The sequence below is a fragment of the Dermatophagoides farinae genome, chromosome 3, assembly GCF_024713945.1.
Source record: "Dermatophagoides farinae isolate YC_2012a chromosome 3, ASM2471394v1, whole genome shotgun sequence".
NCBI lineage: Eukaryota > Metazoa > Arthropoda > Arachnida > Sarcoptiformes > Pyroglyphidae > Dermatophagoides > Dermatophagoides farinae.
The window spans coordinates 6116474-6137085 of NC_134679.1; the positions used below are offsets into that span (position 1 = coordinate 6116474).

General features: G+C 29.7%; 2 protein-coding genes across 3 annotated transcripts; both read left to right on the plus strand.

Moving 5' to 3' along the window:
* The first annotated feature begins 9702 nt into the window (after positions 1-9702).
* Positions 9703-11144, plus strand: LOC124494829 (testicular acid phosphatase homolog). Its single transcript, XM_047058099.2, has 3 exons — positions 9703-10186; positions 10252-10650; positions 10715-11144. The coding sequence occupies exons 1-3, from the start codon at positions 9737-9739 to the stop codon at positions 11027-11029; spliced, it is 1164 nt and encodes a 387-aa protein (XP_046914055.2). The 5' UTR covers positions 9703-9736; the 3' UTR covers positions 11030-11144.
* A 5908-nt stretch (positions 11145-17052) lies between these two features.
* On the plus strand, positions 17053-20135 carry LOC124494406 (uncharacterized). 2 transcript variants are annotated; one of them, XM_075729368.1, is made up of 3 exons: positions 17058-17460; positions 17580-19271; positions 19572-20135. In XM_075729368.1, the coding sequence occupies exons 1-3, from the start codon at positions 17199-17201 to the stop codon at positions 19592-19594; spliced, it is 1977 nt and encodes a 658-aa protein (XP_075585483.1). In that variant the 5' UTR covers positions 17058-17198; the 3' UTR covers positions 19595-20135. The 2 variants fall into 2 exon arrangements, with proteins under 2 accessions (XP_046913522.2, XP_075585483.1); XM_047057566.2 differs by having other exon boundaries at positions 17053-17460; positions 17580-20135.
* Positions 20136-20612: the final 477 nt, after the last annotated feature.

Genomic DNA, 20612 nt, shown 5'->3' on the forward strand with positions numbered 1-20612 from the left:
TTTGGTTTAATGATTGTCATTGTGGTATTCACAGCCATTGTTTTTTGTTGATGATGATGATGATGATATCTTTCAAGTCCTTTTTTTTTGTTCATTGTTCTTCATTCATTCATCCACCCAATTTTTTTTTCATTTGTCATTTCTTTTGATTTACCTATTTTATTTTGCCCTGTATTCACATTTTATGTCATCGATTCAATTATCATCATCATCATCAGTGATTGTTGTTGTTGTTGTTGTTGTTGTTGTTTTATATAGGACTTGTTTTTTTTTCTTGATTAAGTCAATTGTGTTTGTGTTCGTGTGTATCCATCATTAATAAGAACAAAAAAAAATCGGGTCATTCAATCCATCATCAAATGTGGTTGTAAATGATAATGAGAATGATTGCCACACACACACTTACACAAATGATTCATTCTCCATTGAATTTGTTTTTTTTTCTATTATGACCACAATGATCTAATTGGCAAGATTAAGACTTTTGAACATTCCAATAGTATCTTTTCTCGATATCTGTGTGTGTGTGCGTCGGTCTCGCCTTAACATCATCATCATCATTTACTTATCGGAGAAAAAAATGTGAAAAAAAAACAAATTTTCCAAGTTCCACTTAAAGTGTCATTTTTTTGAAAAAAAGTGGCGAGAAAAAAAAATCCATTTCTGTTTACTGTTCATTTTTGATTATGATCATGATGATTAGTATGATTCGTTTCATTTCTGATTATATAACACACAATCATAATCATCAAATGGCGACAAATTTCTATTTCTATTGCTTATCTTGTTCATGTTATATCCATGTATTTTTCTATACATATCAATGTTTATCGTTTATACAGGTAAAGCAAAAAAATGTGTTGAACAAAAATTTTTTTTTTTTAGTTTTCTGGCTCTAAAAATCAGCCTATATTATCCATTATTTAATGGTGGCTTTGATACTATCTATTTTTTATGTACATGTCTAGCCAATATAGAATTCAAAAAAAAAAATGACGACGACAAGATGTCGAAAATCATCAACCATCATCATCATCATTATAATCATTTACAAATCAAAATCAACATTATTCGGCCATTATCATTATGGATAAATGTCTGATTGATTATCCCTCTCAACGAAAAAGATGGCCACTTGTCTTGATTTTTTTTTTGGCTAAATTTGTCATAACAACACCTATATATATGACATATATCCGATATAAATTACACACACACACACACACACACGTAAAAAAATGACTTCTCATTGAAAATCAATATGATTGGCTTTTACTTTTTATTATATTTGAAAAAAATGTCATGTTTTGACACTATTTGGGTTTTCGTTTGTTGTTATCAATGCAGATAAATGGAGATGTTATTTTTTTGTTTGTGTTTCTCATTTATTTTTTTTATCAAAAGGCTGATTTATTTGTACAACAATGACAATAGAGAAAGAATGAATGTCGTCATCCGGTCTGGTTTTTTTTTTGATTATTTATCCATTCGATATAAATATTTGGCTAATTTTGATTCAGTGATAAGCAAGCAACAAGTGTTATTTGGATTTCTGATTTCCAGTAGCAAATAAATTAAGTTCTGTACATACAAATTTTTGACTTTTTTTTGTATATCCACCCCGTGTTTGTGATTTTGAACACATATTTGGATTGTCATTTTTTCTGTTGTTGTTGTTGCTGACTCTTTGATGATGATGATGATGACGATGATGACAAGTGGTCGATAAATTTTGTGTATATGATCATCATCATCAGGATTTTGAAAAATTTTTTCAAGATTTTTTTTTCTCGTTTGAATGTAAAATATGTAAATTGATCACCTGTGAACATCGTACTGAAAAATCCCATAATTTGTATCAATCAATTGTATTTCGTTTTGTTTTTTTTTTTTTTTTTGATTTAAATATCCGATTCTCTATACTGTTGTCGTTATCGTTGTTGTTGTTGCCGATCGATGATTGGCAATAACATTTTTTGTGTTTTTCTTCTGATCATTTTGACCTCAATATTCATCAAGCTGAGCTTTGACACTTGTTGTTGCATTTGAAAACAAAAAAAATTATTCGGCAAATCAATATAGAAATCTCATGATGATGGTTCATTGGCTGGCTGGTTGGTTGTCAATTGAATTGGATTGATTTTTTTTTCTTTTTTTTTGCATTTGATCTAAATTTGACAGTTAGAATTTTGTTTTTTTTTGTTCATTTCTCTCACTGTGTGCGTGTGTGTGTTGTTTACTACTGCTGATTTTGCGGATGATATATCATGCATACAGGTCCATATTTCTTTTTTTTTTTTGTTTTTTGTTTTTGAATATTGATCCTGTGGTGTGAGATTTTTTTTTTCAATTCAATCGTCATCAAAACCACCACCATCATGATGATGATGATAATCTTATTTACGCATTTGAAATGTGATCATTTTTGATTTACCATTGTTTTTACAATGATACGAAACAGATATATATATATATAGAGAGAGAGAAAGAGAAAAAATGAAAATTTTATTGAAAAACCTCCCTATCATCAATATCAAATGATGATGGTTATTTGTCATTTTGTAATATCTCCGGTATATATAAAACCAGAGAGAAAAAAAAATTCAAATGGTCATCAAACACTTGCACACACACACACACACAACACGACGGTCCAGTAACATAAGCTTTATTTTTTTTTCGTTTTTTTTTTACTTGATGATTTAAGAATAAAATCTAGCACAGCAAGCAAATATACCACCACCATCACTGTCAATAAACAAAACACATCGACTGACAACACACACACACACATGAAATGAAATGAAATGATGAATCTTCATCATGAAAAACGATTTGGTAGTGAAAGAAAGAAAAAAAAGACGATTCACATGGCAATTATCATAAATTTTTTTTTATTTTTGGCCAAAAAAAAAAATTATGAATACTCTCTTTGTGAACAAATCATCATCATCATCAACATTGAACATCGAACATCGAACATGATGGAAAGAATTATTGTTCACGAAGAAAAAAAAAATTTTTTCTGTTCATATCACAAATGCGGTAAAATGATGAAGAATTCACACCTCCACCACAACAAATTCAAATGGCCATAATTCTCATGAATTTGTAATCTGATTTTTTTTTCTCTCATCTAATTTATTTATCTATCCATCCATTTTGTGCACGTTTTCATAGCCGGCAATAGTTTTTTTTCGGAATAAAATTAATGATGTTGTTGTAATGTGAGCAATTCATTTCATTTCAATTCTGTTCAATTGAATTATCAATGGTTTTTTTCTTTCTTCCTGGAACATTTATAATTTGTGATCATTGATCACATACACACACACACACCATATGTCATATCATATCCTGGCCAGGTAGCATCAATGATGATGATGATGATGATATCAACAACAGAAATAACGATAATTTATGCAAATTTTTTTTCTGGTTGCTTAAAATTGTAGAAAAAAAACATATGAATCATATTGATTATGAATTATGGAATTTTCTTGTGAATTTCAATTTGTTTTTTTCATTTGTGTTTCATGATAATGGTCATTGAAATTTATCGGAATAAAAATTGTTACACGTGACTGTTTTTTTTTCTTTTTCCGGAACTCACACACGCCATATGATAATCAATTAATTATTGCTTATAGCAAATAATTACAGATTTTAAATGTTTTTTTTTTATTTTTTTCTTTTTGGATTTTATGTTGATGGATTAAAATAATAATCCGATTGAATTGATATGTTGTGGTGATTGTGATGTGGATTAACGCCAAACGATATGAGGCTTGTTGTTGAAATCATTGAGGCGACAACAAAATAAAAATAAAAATTTTCTTGTAAACACAAGAATTAACCATTTGGTTGTCTGTTTAATGACAAATCTTTTTCATAGTTTCAAAGTTTCTTCTCACTCTCTGTGTTTGTATGTGATTTACACTTTTATTCATCATCATTTTCTTGAAATATTTCATTATTGTCGTGATTTTTTTTGTGCAAAAAAAGAAGATTATTTTTTGTTTTTTTTTCTTGATCGAAATAAAATTCTAATGAAATAATAATCATAAAAATTTGCAAGTAAAAAAAAAATCTAATCTAACCTGACCTTTAAAAACTTTTAATGATGATGATGACCTGATGACATTTCAACTGACAACAACAACGACTATGGCCATGGATATTGATGGCAAAATCACCTTGTGATTACCTTGTATGTGTGTGTGTGCGCGCGTATATTGACTCTATACATTGGTAAATCGCATATTTTTTTCTTGCAATAATAAAAAAAAATCACAAGTATTCGATTGCTGTTGTTTGATTATTCACAATGACAATTTTATGGACAATTTATAAGATTTATAGATTGTAACAAAAAAAAAAAATATGTGACAAGCTAAATTTTCTAAATTTAAATGATGGTGATGATGAGCCCTCTCTCTCGCACACACATTCAGATCATCATCATCATCAATTGTGATGATTTTCTCGCCTTTTTTTCTCTTCTGTCCAGATTTTCAAATTTGAAATTTCAATAATTTTTTTTTTGCCTTTTTTCAAGTATTCAATTTTCCAATCATGTCATCGATCCGTACATAGTAATATGAAGTGGTTTTGTCGACAAACCACCACCACCACCACCACCAAGCTGATTCATTGCTTTTTTTGTGTGTCATAATATTTTGGGCGGTGTAATCAACAACAAGCAGCAGCAGAACCAAAATTTTTTATTCACTGAGTTGATTAAAAAAAAAAAATATGACCAAGGAACAATAGACAAAACTGATCTTGATCATTGAAATGTGTGTGATTTTTTTTCAATTTCTTTTCACCAGTAGTTTCTTTTTTTTCAATTCACTCATTCAAATTTTCTATTCAAAACAAAACAAAAAAATGATGGTCTAGACACACGGTTGGACATGAAAATTTTAAGATATCAATCCTAAAACTAACTTGCTAACTAACTAACTAACTAACTAACTAACTAACAAGCCCCAAAAAAGTGTGTAATAATAATAATAATAAATTTTACGCATTGAAAAACTTTGAATCAATTTATGGAATATTTATTGGAAAAGCAAAAAAAAAATTAATTAGAAATCAGCGGCAGCAGAAGTAAATTTCATATAAATTTTTCCATTTTCATGATCAGTTTCTATTGACATGAAATGATCATTCGTAAAGGTGTCGAAAGAATGGGAATTTTTTTTCTTCCAATGAAAAAAAACGACAACAAAAAAATGTATCAATGTCAATCACCGACACACACACACACACACACACACACACGCATAAGGTTTCAATGTCAGATTTTTTTTTGACAAGTTATATTACTCGTGCAACGACAACAACAACAACAACAAAAACGAACCTCATCTTTTACATTATTTGTTGTTGACTTGTCACTTTGACCTTTTTTTTCTTCTTCTTTTGTTGCTTCTGGTGGTCAAATTGTTTTTTTGTTGTTGTTGTTGTTGTTGCGTTTGTTTTTGTTTATATGATCCAAAATGTTTTTTTCCTATTCAACCATTGAGAATGGAATAATGTTCCAGTTATTATTTGATAATCAATAGTTATTCACACACACACACACACACATAATGGTGTGGTTGTGGTTGTTGTTGTTGTTGTTGTTGTGGTGGTGGACAATGGTGTTCCTTTTGAAATTGAAAAAATTTTTTCCCATTCATTTTCGATTGGCTTTTGTTTGTCAATGAGATTTTTAAAAAGAAAATAAATAAAGAGTTTGTGTCTCGACGACGACACCTATTGACCGTTGACGTTTTATTATTATTGTTGTTGTTGTTATATGTTTAGATGACTAAAAACATTTGAAAATTTCAAATAAAAAAAAATTTTTATTGACAATTGACAATTGGTTTAATGGCGCCAATCATCATCATCAATTGTTGTTGTTGTTGTTTTGGTCATTTTCAAATGATACACATTCATCATTTGTCCTTGATAATGAAAGAAAAAAATCTTTCTGGAAAGATTCTTGGTTGACAATATTTTTTCATTTTAAAGAATTTGTTCCAATGAACTTGTGTGTGTGTGTGTGTCAACTATGGTCATTGGGTATCAATAATCATTAATCATCCATAAAAATGAAGTAAAACAGTGTGTAATCTTCGATTATTTTGACCCCTTTATGAATAAGAATGTGTGTGTGACATTCGAATCAATTTTTATATTTTATTTGTGAATGAGTCTAGACATAACAACAACAACAACAACAAACAATTGTCTAACAAACAAATAGAAAGGTGGACAATGTTTTTTTTTTTTTTATTTTACACCATACAAATACCTACAGCAGCGAATCATTCGTTACAGTTGTCGTTAACCAATTTAATTGCCCCACACGTATACGTACACTTGACTATCATATACATAGCAAATAATTTGACAATTGTCCTATATGTTGACGCTTGTTCAAGATTATTAATTGGAATTTTTTTTTCTGGAACACCATTGTCCATGATGATGAAGAGAAAGAAGCCAATATTTTATTCACTTTTGAATTCAACAAGTGATTCTTACAATGCCACCAAGTGTTTTTTGTTTTTTTTTCTTTTTTGGTCAATTGATTTTAACGATACACGGTTCTGGTTGATGAATGATCAAATAAAATGCAAGAAACAGTTGATGATTTAACCTAACCTGTTTTTTTACCACCTACTACCATTTAATTATCCTTTGGAATGAAATGTTCCAATAGAGTGATTTACCCATTTACTATTATTACTACTACTAATGACTAATGACATAAACAAACAATTTAGATATTTTTTTGCGGAATTTAATTCTTCATTTTGAAATATTCCACCAAAATGAATTGTGTTTTTTTTTTTGGCCAGGTGGAAGTAATTATTGATGGTAATTATTTAAATTTTGTTGAAAAAAAAACAGCAACAACAACAACAACAATAGTGGATCATCATGGTTTTCAACCCTTTTTACACACACACACACACATTCTCTCTCGAAGGATTTGAATCTGTCCCAGAGATCTAATCAATGGAAATTATCTTTGTTTTTTTTTCTTTACCGTGATCTCACAATGCTGAATTGTGAAAAAAGGCTGAATATTTTCTAATCGAAAATTTCTTCGTCATAATTTGATTGATCACCACATCGTCATCATCATCATCATCTAATAACACACACACACACATACATAGAGTGATCATAGCCAATAACAACAACAAGGTGAATATGGTGATAATCTCACCAAGTGTTTTCTTGTTTGTTTGTCCATATAAAATAATCGATGATCTTCGAACAACCAACCAACCAAGCAATCAATTTTAATGTTTCCAGGTTTTTTTTTCTTCATCATCATCATCATCATGATTAATAAGAATAATAAAATGATGATGATTATTCACACATAATCAGAGAAAAGAAAAATTTTCAATCAGCAGGTAATATCCAAACTGTCCATCATGATGACCATTTTTTTTTTTTTTTTTTTTGAAAATGGAGAAAACTAGACAGAAACATACATAGAACTTATTGCAAAACGTGAACGTGACACACACACACACACACACAAGATTAATGACATTGTGCAGTATATGATTCCCATACATTCGATCATCGATGATTTTTTTTTTCATTGGAAGAATTTAATGAAAAATTTTTATTTTCAACACACAAAAATCAATGATATCTTTTTCTATGGATCAATTTATGGAATGTTAATGTTGACAGTTTTGTTTTTCCACTATCTTATCGCTTATTTCGTTGCTGTTGTTATTTCATATTTCATCGCTTTACTCGTATTGATGATGTTATGTTTTTTTTTCAATTATCAAACCTGTTGAATAATCATCATCATCATCTTTGCTTGTCATCAGGTTTTTTTTAACTCTCTCTCTCTCTCACACACACTCACATTATTATTATTATTGATGGACATAATAATTCATACACAAAGTATAAAATATGATTTGTCACCATGTTTTTTTTTTTTTTTTTGCTTCAACTTTGAAAGGGATTTAATGCGTACGATGATAATAATCATAATTCGTTCTTTCTCTCTAAATATGATTTATGAATCTATGAGGATGAGGATGTGTTTTTTTTTCACTTTTTCACTTGCTTAATCGATTTATTTTAACACTTTATGATGATGATGATGATGAAACATTACTGTCAACAGCTTTACTTTTTGGATGGCTTAGAATTTTTTTTTATAGAAATCCTCATCATACGATGTTTTCTTTCTTGCATTTTTTTTTTTTAAGAATCACAAACATTTATCATCGTTGATTTTTTTTTTCATTCCTTGTTTTTGGTTGTCAAAAAAAAAAATTTTTTTTCCTCTGTTTTAAATCTCTGTTCATGATGATGATGATGATGATGATAATTTTTGTTTGATATCTGTTCGTTTGGCAAAGTTACATTGATTTTTTTTCCTGATTATGAATGATGACCAGGATCATGATCATCAACGTTCGAATTGACCACGATGATGATGATGATGATGATGATGATTATTCGATACAACGGCGACGATATGATTTTGGTTTTGTTTGTTGTGTGTTGATAAATCATCCTGTTTTGTTGTTATTTTTGGATTTTTTTTTCGCTTCTCAATTCCTCTCGATGAATGATCGATTTTTTTATTTTATTTATTATTATTACACTCTTCAATCGATGAATAACCACCATTGAATCATATCATTAAATCGATGATCAATTTTGAATGACAAATTTTTTTTTGTTATTGGCTGATCATTCGTTTTTTTTCTCTTTTTTTTTCTAGCCAAGTAGGTGGTAATCGTGTTGTATGTATGTGTTCACTCACTGTATGCATGCATGAATAATGATGGATGCTCAACATAGTACATCATCATCAAGTATATACTGCTAATGTTAATATATGGCAAAAAAAAATTTTACATATGATGACGATGACGATGATGATAATTCTATCCCGAAAATGAAAAAAAAGAACACTTCAATCAATGTTTATTTCTGGTCAAACTTGGTAACCCTTCTGGATATTTATCATCACCATCAATTCAAATACATAAAAGTCTTTTGACCTTTATTGCAAAAAAAAAATAAAGTAAAAAAAATGTTTGATTGTTGTGATGGTCATCATTTTTTTTAATGGTTTAAACATCAACAACAACAAGAAAAAAAATACATAAAATTATCACCATGGAGTCGCCAGTGGTCTGCATACATCATTGATGGTCATCGATGAAAATCTGATGATCTTTTGGCCAAGAGAAAGTGGAAAAAAAACACGTGCATCGGATTGATTTTTTTTAGTTATGCAAATTTTTTTTTGTTTCATTTCACACTGTATTACCTGATGTTATAGATATAGATATATTATAACTATAACTATATCATCATCATCATCACACACACCTGATGAATTTTATGACTTTTGTTTCTCGGTGATTATTTGATGATCACTTACCTCTTTCTCATGTCTTTTTATTTTTCATATTTTCATCAATTTTTTTTATCACTGTTCAACACCTGTATGAATGAAAATACTGGCATTGAAGAGTTAATAAAAATTTTTTTGTTTCGTAAAAAATTTTTTAAATTTTTTTTTTCACTTGCCAATTACCTGCCATCTGCTGGCAAAACAACAAACTTTTCTATAATTTAATCAATAACACTTTGTTATTTGTAAATATTTAAATCATTACTGGTGATTGATTTATTGGTAAAAGAGAAAAAAAAAGATTTTTTTTTTGTTTTGAAAATAATGAAAATACCTAATATTTTGTCATTGGTTTTCTTGATCGATTTTTGTTCATGTTCATTATCGTATAAATCCAACAAACAACATTTGGATCGTATCATTGTGATCGTAAGACATGGTGATCGTGCACCACTACTGCCATTCACATTTGATCGTGATAAAATGAATGAATTATGGCCACTAGGTTATGGTTATCTAACATCGGAAGGTCGTACACGAATGTATCGTACTGGGCAATTTTTACGACGACGTTATTCACATCAATTTTCTGGTCGTTATATTTCACCACGTGATATTTATATACGTAGTTCGGCGGTTCCACGATGTTTAGAAAGTTCACAATTGATTGCAGCCGGTTTAACACCACCAATCGGTAATTGGAAATGGAAATCTGATCTTGGTGAATTATGGCAACCAGTGCCCATATTTACAATACAAAGATGGCGTGAAGGTGTAAGTGATTGTGTAAAATGAAAACAAAACAAAAAAAAATTCTTTAATTGTCAAATTCTTTTCAGCTTCTAAATCCATCTTCAACCTGTATATATGCTTCACGATTATTTGATCGAATTCCGAATTCATCGATTGTCAAGAATTTTATGCTTTTACATCAAGAATTGATTCAAAATATTTCCTGTATTGTACACGAAAATCTTCATAATCATCGTGATATAAGAGATTTTGTTGACAATCTTGTATCATCTAAACATCATGGCCATCGTCTTCCAAAATGGTGTACGGCTAATATTTATAAACAATTGAAAGAAATTTTTGATATTTCATTTCGTTTTGATTTTACTGGTAATATTGAACCAGAATTACGACGTTTACGAACAGGCGTACTAATGAATGAAATATTCAATGGATTAGATATGGAAACGAATCCGAATGCAAGTCGTCTGTCTATTTATGTGACGGTAATTTTATAGAATTTTTTTTCGTATAAATTCATTGAATTCTGTTTTCATCATATGTTTTCAGCATGATTCACAATTATTTCATTTACAAGATGCACTTGGATTTAATATAAATCAATTATCATTGAAATTTGGTTCAATGTTAATATTTGAATATAGTAAACAAGAAGATTCTGTTCATTTATATTTTTCCAATGTTCCCGGTCCATTTGATCGTATTACAGTGGATGAATTAAAAATTCCTTTATGTGAACAAAATCTAACAAGAATACCATTAGGATATTTGCAATCGAAATATAAAAATTTATTTCTTGATCTTGATGAATGGGATCATCAATGTGGTAATCGTAATCTGGTACGGCAGCAACAAGATTCCTAATAACAATCAACTGATATAGATGGCGTTACGTGTTTCAATAAAAATTTGATTTTTTATGTTTTTTTTTTTGTTAACGAAATTCAAAAACAAAACAAAAAAACGTCGCTATTCTTCAAAAGAAAAATAAAAACATTGACTGAAATTGACCATAAAATACAAAAAAAAAATGATTATAATCATCAGACAAACAAAATCAAATCAGTATAATCATAATAGAAGCTCGACCATCTGTGTTTGCGACCATACCACATTATTCTTCATCATAATCATCAAAAATCGAGAACATTGAGAAGAAAAACTACACCAGAAAAGAAAACATTGGCATTAACCTTTTTTATTCATATTCTTGATGAACGGCAGTTTAATTACCACCAATTCAAACACACACACACACACACACAGATGTGCACAATGTGAATAATTTTTTTATTCGAGATTAATCTTTCCATTTTCTTTGGTAATGGCTTGCCGGGGTGATGTGATGTGATGTGTATGTGTGTGCTTGTATTTTTTTTTCTTTTTTTTTATTTTCACTGTTAAATGTCGATTTTTTTCCGTTTTTCATGCCAAGAATTCTTTATATATTCAGATAGAGAATTTCGGAACCGTTTTCTATCTCCCTCTGTGTGTTTGTGTGTGCGTGCTGTCAAGCCTGGTTTTTTTCGCTGCTTGCTGATATTTTATTATTGGCAGACATTATCGTCATCAATGTGTGTGCATTTAGTTTGTGATTAATTTCAACGTTTTCGGTTTTTTTTCTTCTTATTGCTCATGATTCTGGGATGATATACTGATGATGGTTTTTTTTTTTGCTTCAAATTCAGATTCTTTTTCTTGTTTTGTGTGTGTGTGTGTGTGTGTCTGTTTAATGGTTGATGTCTGGTTCGGTTTGGTTTGGTTCGGGATTTCTTTTTTTCTATTTGCTTGTTTGCTTGCTTGCTGTTTGATTTTGGTTGATCAGTATGATCAACAGATCATCATCATGCTGGTTTTTTTTTCATGATTTGCGTGCATACGTTTTTGTCTGTAATGCAACGATGATGATGCCAGATTTTTTGTTTTTGTCGATCAAATCGAAAATGGAAATGATTTAGTCATGAATAACATGAATATTTCAAAGAAAAAATTGAATGATGATGATGATGTCGAAAGAGAAAAATGAATGTTTTTCTTTTGCCTATGCTTATTGAATATCGGATTCTGATTCTGAACATTTATTTTACCAAAAAAAAAAAAAAATCCAACAATTCAAGAATCTTGAGAGCTTAATTGCTGATCATGTGATGGTGGCATGAATGACTGAAAAAAAAATTCTAGGACACATTTTGGCCACGATCCATGTTTTTTTTTGTCCATTGTGTTAAAGTCAATCATTTTTTTTTTTGGGCCAGAGCTGTAATTTGATCCATTTATTTGTCACACACACACATTATGTACATCAGTGAAATGAAAAAAAAAAATCCATCAACCAATTTCACATCGTTTTTTTTTCGAAAACTTTCTCATTCTTCTTTGGGTGATGATGATGATTTGATGTTTTGGTTGGGAAGATTTTTTTCTATCTCTCTCTCTCTCTCTATCTCTGTTTCGGCAATTTGTTTTTATCTTGATTAGGATGAAAAACATAACAACATGGATTTTAAATTTAAAATTTTTTTGTTTTTTATGAAAAACAAAAAAAAAATTGACCAGACAATATTGAATTACGCATAGTTTTTCTAGATTATAGATCTGTGGCTGACTTAATAATATGTTCAAGATGATCATGATCTTTAAAGATGAGAAAAAAAATTTTTTGAAGATTTTTGCCACTGGATTTGGATCCAATGACACAAGAAAGAAAGAGCGAGGGCAACAACCAAATTCGATTGCACGCGCGGCCTTTTTTATTTTATATTTTTTCCGGCATTTTTTTTTTGTTGTTCTCATTTCCATGATCAGCCGAAAAAAAACGTTAATAGCTTTCGGCTGTCATCATCTTTTTTTTTCTTCTGGTTTGTTTGTCAATCGGCTTATGTCAAATCTAATTTACAATAAATCGCTGCTGCTGCTGCTGCTGCTGCCACCGCCGCCGCCAACAACCACTCATTGCTATTCATATTGTATTTTTGATTGATCCGATTCGATAAGATGATAAAAAAAAAGATGACAATAATCATAATAATAATCAGTCGACCACCATGGATGCGGATGGAATAAATTTTCTTTTTTTTTACAAAGTTTCAATCGATATTGGTTGATGAGACAAAAAAAATTTTTTTCATAAATCACCAATATGATATCATGGATTTATAGATAACAAATGCAAAAAAAAACTTGAGAATTTTTTTTCCACTTGTAACTTCAAAGATATAAAGTAATTCAAGTCAATTGCCCTTACACACACACACACACACTTGTCTTTTGGAAACTTTTCTCCATAACTTTCACCATCATCACACTGCTACTACTGTTTGATTGATGATTTCATTGTCGAATTTTTTTTCTGTTTTTGTTTTTGTTATTGTCTTGATTCGATTTGAGATTTGCCGTTATCGTCCAAAACAGTAGCGATGGTGATGAGGATGATGATGATGGCCAATAAACAACCGAAAACGAAATAGTTTGACTGAACATTGATCGATTTTGATTTTGAAAAGTTTTTTTTGCTTTTGCTTTTGCTCGTAAATTCAATTCAATTCAATTTGAATCAAAGATTTTTGTTCGTGTGTGTGTGTTAGCTAGAAAAAAATGTATAAACAATTGACAATAAATAAACAAAACAAAACAAAACAAAAAAAAATCGCTACCCCAAATGTCTTTTTTGGTTGCTGGTGGTTGTATATTCGTGTGTGTTCCATGTGCGTTGGTTATATCCATCTTTAGCTAAAATTTTGGTATAAAACTGAAAAAAATTATTGTTCTAAACACTGTTTCTGAAGATGTTGTTGAAGCCTGTGAAGGCTCAAAAAAAAAAAAAAAAATCAAAGCCAATAAACTGTACCTACAATGTCAGTATGTGTGTGTGTGTGTGTGTGCTTGTATGTTGATATTTAGCAATCCAATTGTGGCAATTGATGTAAACAATGTGAAATGAAATGAAAAAAAAACGACAAGAAATGTCTAAACAAGTGAAAAAAAAATTCAAAAAAACATGATATTCTCATACACTTGTAGCACACACACACACACACACACACACACACACACACACAGATTGGTCAAACAACTTGTTGCACTTTGAATGATTAGGCCAGAAGCCATCATCACCGATTGATTTGATGAGAACAAGAAGAAAAAACCAGAAAATTTGTTTTGATTTGATACAAACACCCACACTCGCGCACACACACATAAACAAAACGGTCAATTTGTCCAAATGATAATAATAATGATAATGATGATGATGGTTATTGTGGGTGGCTATGCCCAGTAGCTCGTAAAATTCTTTTCTCTTTTTTTTGGATATTTGTTTTGTTTACAAATCTGTTTTCCCAACACAGAATACAGCCGCCCACACACACACACACAGATGGACCAAAAAAAAAAAATTTTTCTTTGTCAGATTTATGGTACCCTTATTAGATTTCACATTTTTAATTTTCATTTAAAAAATGTTCGAGGGTTGTGTGTGTGTGTGTGTTTCAGAAATGTTCCACAGTATCCATTGGGTAAACACCATAAATTATCTGTCAATTAAAATTTTTTTTTTCTAAATTCTGTTCTTGTTTTCAAACACAAACAAACGAAAAAAGTGGCCATAAAATCATTATGATCAAATTATCGATCAAATAATTGAGATTCATCACCAAAAAAAAAAAATCGATTGAAATACTATCAAATTACATTTTCTCATGGAAAACACCAAAAACAAAAAACAAAAATTATTCTTGCAAAAACCAGAAAAGAAAAATCATTTTTTTTCATCCATAAAGAATCCATTTTTTGTACAATGTCAACATCCTCGATCGTTACATTATCCACATTATTGATTGATTGATAAACAAAAAAAAATAATATATTGATATCGATCAACATCCGTCCAGGATTAATTTTTTTTTCAATTAAATCAATCGATTATCATCAACATCATCATCATCGTCGTGATGATGACATTCATTTTTCCAAGTGTGTTATTTTTATCAAATGTCAAATTTTTTCTCCTCTTGTTTTTTTTTAAATTATCAATTTCATAATTTTTGACTTTCTTTTTTTTTTTGTTTTATGAAATCTTTTATTACTTTGTGCCCCTTGATGCAATGATAAAATCGAAAAATCAGACATGATTTACTAGGAAAGGGGTAGTGGAAAAAAAAGTATTCAATGTACAATATTTTTTCCACATTGTATTTGTATTTGATATTTGAACTTGATGGCCGATGTCGATGTTCTTGTTCGATTACTATGTGTGTGTGTTTTGTTTTTGCACGGCGGATATAAATTCGTAATAATAATCAAAACATTTTGCGTGTGTTTTTGCACTGAAAATTGTTGTTGGTTATTTTGGCTAATTTTAGTGCGTGTGTGTGTGTGTGCGGCACTAAATTATATATACATAACACAAACAAATTGGATTTAGATTCATATTGAACGATTGATGATGATGCAAATGAAGAATGTACATCCATTCATCCGATGAATTCCATGAAGGAAAGCTAAGAAAATCTTTGTTTGCTTGTAAGAAAAAAAAGGAGGAGGAACCAAAATGTGTTAGATACACGCCTACAGAATGATTTTTTTTTCTCATCAGTGTGTATGTTTCTGTGTATCTATGAGTTCTGAATATCTAATGACTATATGTTGTCACACCCACAAAAACAGATTGTTAAAACAAAACAAAAAATGCAACAAGTAAACAGAAAAAAAATTGTTAAATATAAATAAAACAAAAATTTCAACAATATCCCAGAATATTGATTCTGCTTCTGTTGTTGTTGGAAAATTTTTAAACATCAGCAAAAAAAAAAGAAAAAGAATTTTCTTTTCTTTAGTTTTAAAAAATTTCATTATTTAACAAAAAAAAAATTCGCGAAAATTATTCAATTAAAACAAACAAACAAACAAAATAATGGTCAGTGATTCATCATCAGCATTATCCTCATTCTTCAAACACACGCACACACACAAAAAAAATCAATTGATACAAATCAATCAATCGATGAATGAATTGATTGATTGATATGATATTTATGATTTCAATGTTGATATCAAAATGAACGAGAAAAAGAAGTGAAAAAAAATTTTTGATTTCAAATCAATTGATCAAAACTTGAACCAAAAAAAAAAAAAAAATTCGAATGTCTTGAATGAAGATTTGACACATCAACAATCATCGACAACAAACCAACAAACCAACCAACCAACCAACCAACCAACCAACCAACAACAATAATAACGATATATCACATTCAATTTCGATGTTTCAAAATATACGCTAGATTAATCTACTTCAAGGCTCAATTCAAAGAAAAAAAATTGAAGATTTCTGTCTTGTCTCTTGAATTTTGGAGAAATAAAAAAAAATTTTCTTTTCCTCATCATCATCATCATCATTATCGTTGTTGTTTTTGTTGTTGTTGTTGTTGATGTCAATAATGTTGATGGCCGCCACGATATGAATATGATAATAACGACAACGACTACGACGACGGCTACGACAACAACGGTGACAAAGACCGATCAACATCATTACACCAGCAATCATTTACACTTAGCATCCAGTTATAATTAGAATTCGATTCGGATTTTTTCCCCCCGCCCAAATGACCACGATCCAAAATATTTTCATCGGGTTTTTTTTCGTCATTTGAATTTTGTTCTACTGGTTTCACATTGATACAAAAAATTCGCGATAATCGATCATTGAATTTGTGTGCGTGTGTGTGTGTGTGTAAAACGCAGAGAAATTTTATCTTCAAATTTATCATCATTATCATCATCATCAATCGTAGTATTTTATGGTTTGAATGGAAAATATCCTATCTTGGTTTTTTTTCTTGTTTCTATTTGTTGCTATATGAAATCCAATCATAATTATCAAAAACAGATCATTTTGATTTCCATCTAAATCACAACATCATCCATTCATCGTCATTCATTCATTCATTGAAATTTATTTGTGAATTTTGTTTGTTTCATTTCCAATAAAATTTGAATGTTTGTTTTGTTTTTTTTTTTTTTTTGATTAAAAATGTCTTCTTCCGGCATTAAATCACCGAAAAATCTATCATCAATGACTTCGACAACGGCGACGACCGTCATTAATGATATGACGGTTAATGATCAAGAAGTGACAACTACCAGAAAAAATGGATCAAATGCACGACGATCGGAAAAACCACCATATAGTTATATTGCATTGATTGTGATGGCCATACAACAAAGTCAAACTAAACGTATGACATTGTCGGAAATTTATCATTATCTGCAGCAAAAATTTTCATTTTTTCGTGGTAAGTTTTTTTTTATAAATTTTCGATGAATTTCAGAAAATCAAATTAAAAGAAATGAATCAATCACTAATAACAAACTATTAATTCAAAACATCCAAACAAACAAACAAAAAAAACAGGTAGTTATCAAGGATGGAAAAATTCTGTTCGCCATAATCTATCATTGAATGAATGTTTTATAAAATTACCAAAAAATATTGGCCGTCCAGGTAAAGGTCATTATTGGACAATTGATCCGGCAAGTGAATTTATGTTTGAAGAAGGTAGCTATCGCCGTAGGCCACGTGGTTTTCGTCGTAAATGTCAAACATTACAGCAACAGAATATTATTACCACAACGACAACAGCCGCAGCAGCAGCAGCGACAAATATTCGTCCAAATCAAAATGAAAATGATGATAAAAATATCATTGACAACAACAACAACGACAACATACACCATCATCATTTTATTCTACCAAATTCTACGCATTCAAATCATGATAAAAATGATGATCATAATTTAATTATAAATCCTTATAATCATAATAGTGATCAATCAGAATTGATAATTAACAATCATCATCAATTATTAGATCCAACAACAGCAACAACAACAACAACAACTGCGATAAATGGATCACAATTATTAATGAATGATTATGATCATTTTATGACAAATGCAGCATCAACAATACATTCATATTCCAATCAATATCATCATCATCATCATCATCATCATGATCATTCGCATCAACATCAATTTTCACAACATCATCAAACAAATCAATTATCAGCAGCATCTACATATCCATATCATCATCATCATCATCAATTTATGTCAACAACTACAACAACAACAACAACAACAAATACATTGCCATCAATTCATACTACCTTTGCTCATCATCATAATCGTCATCATCATCTTATCTCGAATACATCGTCTATACCATCAATAATGACGGCTATTGCATCATCATCACCATCATCAACAATAACAACGACAACGGAAACAAATCGTAAATCTACTACTTCCACTACTACTTATTCAAATGAATCAAACAATATTAATCATAATGAAAATCTGATTAATGATTTTAATCATCAAATGGCATCATGTCATTATATTACTAGCCCGATTGTTGATATTCCTATTGGAACAACAACAACAACAACAACAGCAACAAGGTCATTGACAACGGCAGCAACAACAACAGCCGCAGCTACAATGATAACAACAACACAACAACAACAACAACCATTTACACAATTATGGCCAAGTAATAATACTACAACTGGAACATTGAATCAGAATCATTTTTTTACAGCAGCAGCAGCAGCAGCATCAAATTCTTCAAATAATAATAATAATGGTTTTTCATTATCATCACCAATAACAATGATGAAAAAAGATTATAATCATCATCATCATTATGGTAGTGGTAGTGGTGGTATTGAAACAATTAATGACAGTATGAATAATAATCATCGAACAAATTTTAACACTTCCACCGCCATCTCTAATATTATGAATCATCCATATTATTCAACATCAACATTAACAACAACAACAACAACAACATCGCCATCATTATCATCACAATCATCAAATTCTTATTCAATAGCAATGCTTAATGAATTAAATGTTAATAATAATAATAATAATTTACAAAATAGATATTTGTATGGTATGAACCACAACCACAACAACAACAACGAAATGTCCACAATTATTGATCAACAGATTGATAAATCGGCTATAGAAACAATGAAATCATTTACAATACCAACACCACCATCATCATCATCATCACCGATATTATTATTTGGTAATAATAAATCATCATCAATTAGTAGTGGCTCGTTACATCAATCAAATGTTGAATCATCTTTATCATCATTTTTATTGAATGCAAATTCATCATATCATCATCAGCATCAAATAGAGAATTTAAAAACAGAAATCCATAACGATGATGGTGATGGTGATGGTGATGATGATGATGATGCAAATCAATCATCAACATCAATAATCAGTATAATAAAACCGGAATTTGATGATCATCATCCCCATTACCATCATCATAATATTAATCAATTATCAACGGAAACATCGGTAATCATAACAGCAGCATTATCATCATCAACTTAATTTACCATCAAACACCCATATATAATTAGATTTTGACAAAATCCCCGAATTAAATAAACATTTTTCGATGATGTTAATGACATCAGTGGACGAGGATCATCAACCACCCTTTTTCATTTCATTTATCCGTACACACACACACACATACACACTTGAGTACAAAGACTTTTTTTATTTTTTTTCTTCACTCGTTTATTTACACATATTCAGACATTCAAATCATCAACAAATCAATCAAATGATCATCATATATATATTTTTTTTTCACACTTCTGATAATCGTTCAATAACCATCATCATCACCATCATCATAATTATATGGCCAAATCATAATCATCAAATCAAAACGGAAACTCTCTCGCTCTCGTACCGAAGAAGATATCGACGACGTGTTTTGATGACTTTAAATTTTCCGCCCCAAAATTAATTTGAAAAAAAACCATCGAATCATTTGAGATTTTTTTTTGTAATTTGAAAAAATAGAAAAACTGCGCTTTCTATTATTTATTTAAATTTGACGAATAAAGGATTTTCCAACTTATATTTTTTTTTCTTGGTGTTGCAATTTGATTTTTTTTTCCAGCAAAAAAAAAAAATCCCAAATCTAGTTTTCATATACGACAAGACGAATGAAAATCGAGATATTTTGTGCTTATCAAATCATAAAAATCAATCATAGATAGATCATCAATACACAAACAACACAAACACATTCAGTTGATTTACATTGATCAAATAAACCACTTGAAAGTAATCGTTAATGAATGAATGATTGATGATAATCAAAATTTTGAATCAAATCAATCGAATTTTATTTTTCCTCTTCACATTGATCGATCGACATTGGTGATAGATTTTTTTTTTTGTTGTTATGAATTGAAATTTTTTTTTCTTCTAGATTTTTCTCCTGACTTTTGTTGATCAAGGTTCATCATCTTTGTCAATATTTTTTCTTTACTCAATCAACTGATAATCAGAAATCAATCGATGGTAAATTGCGATTCAAACTTTGACATGG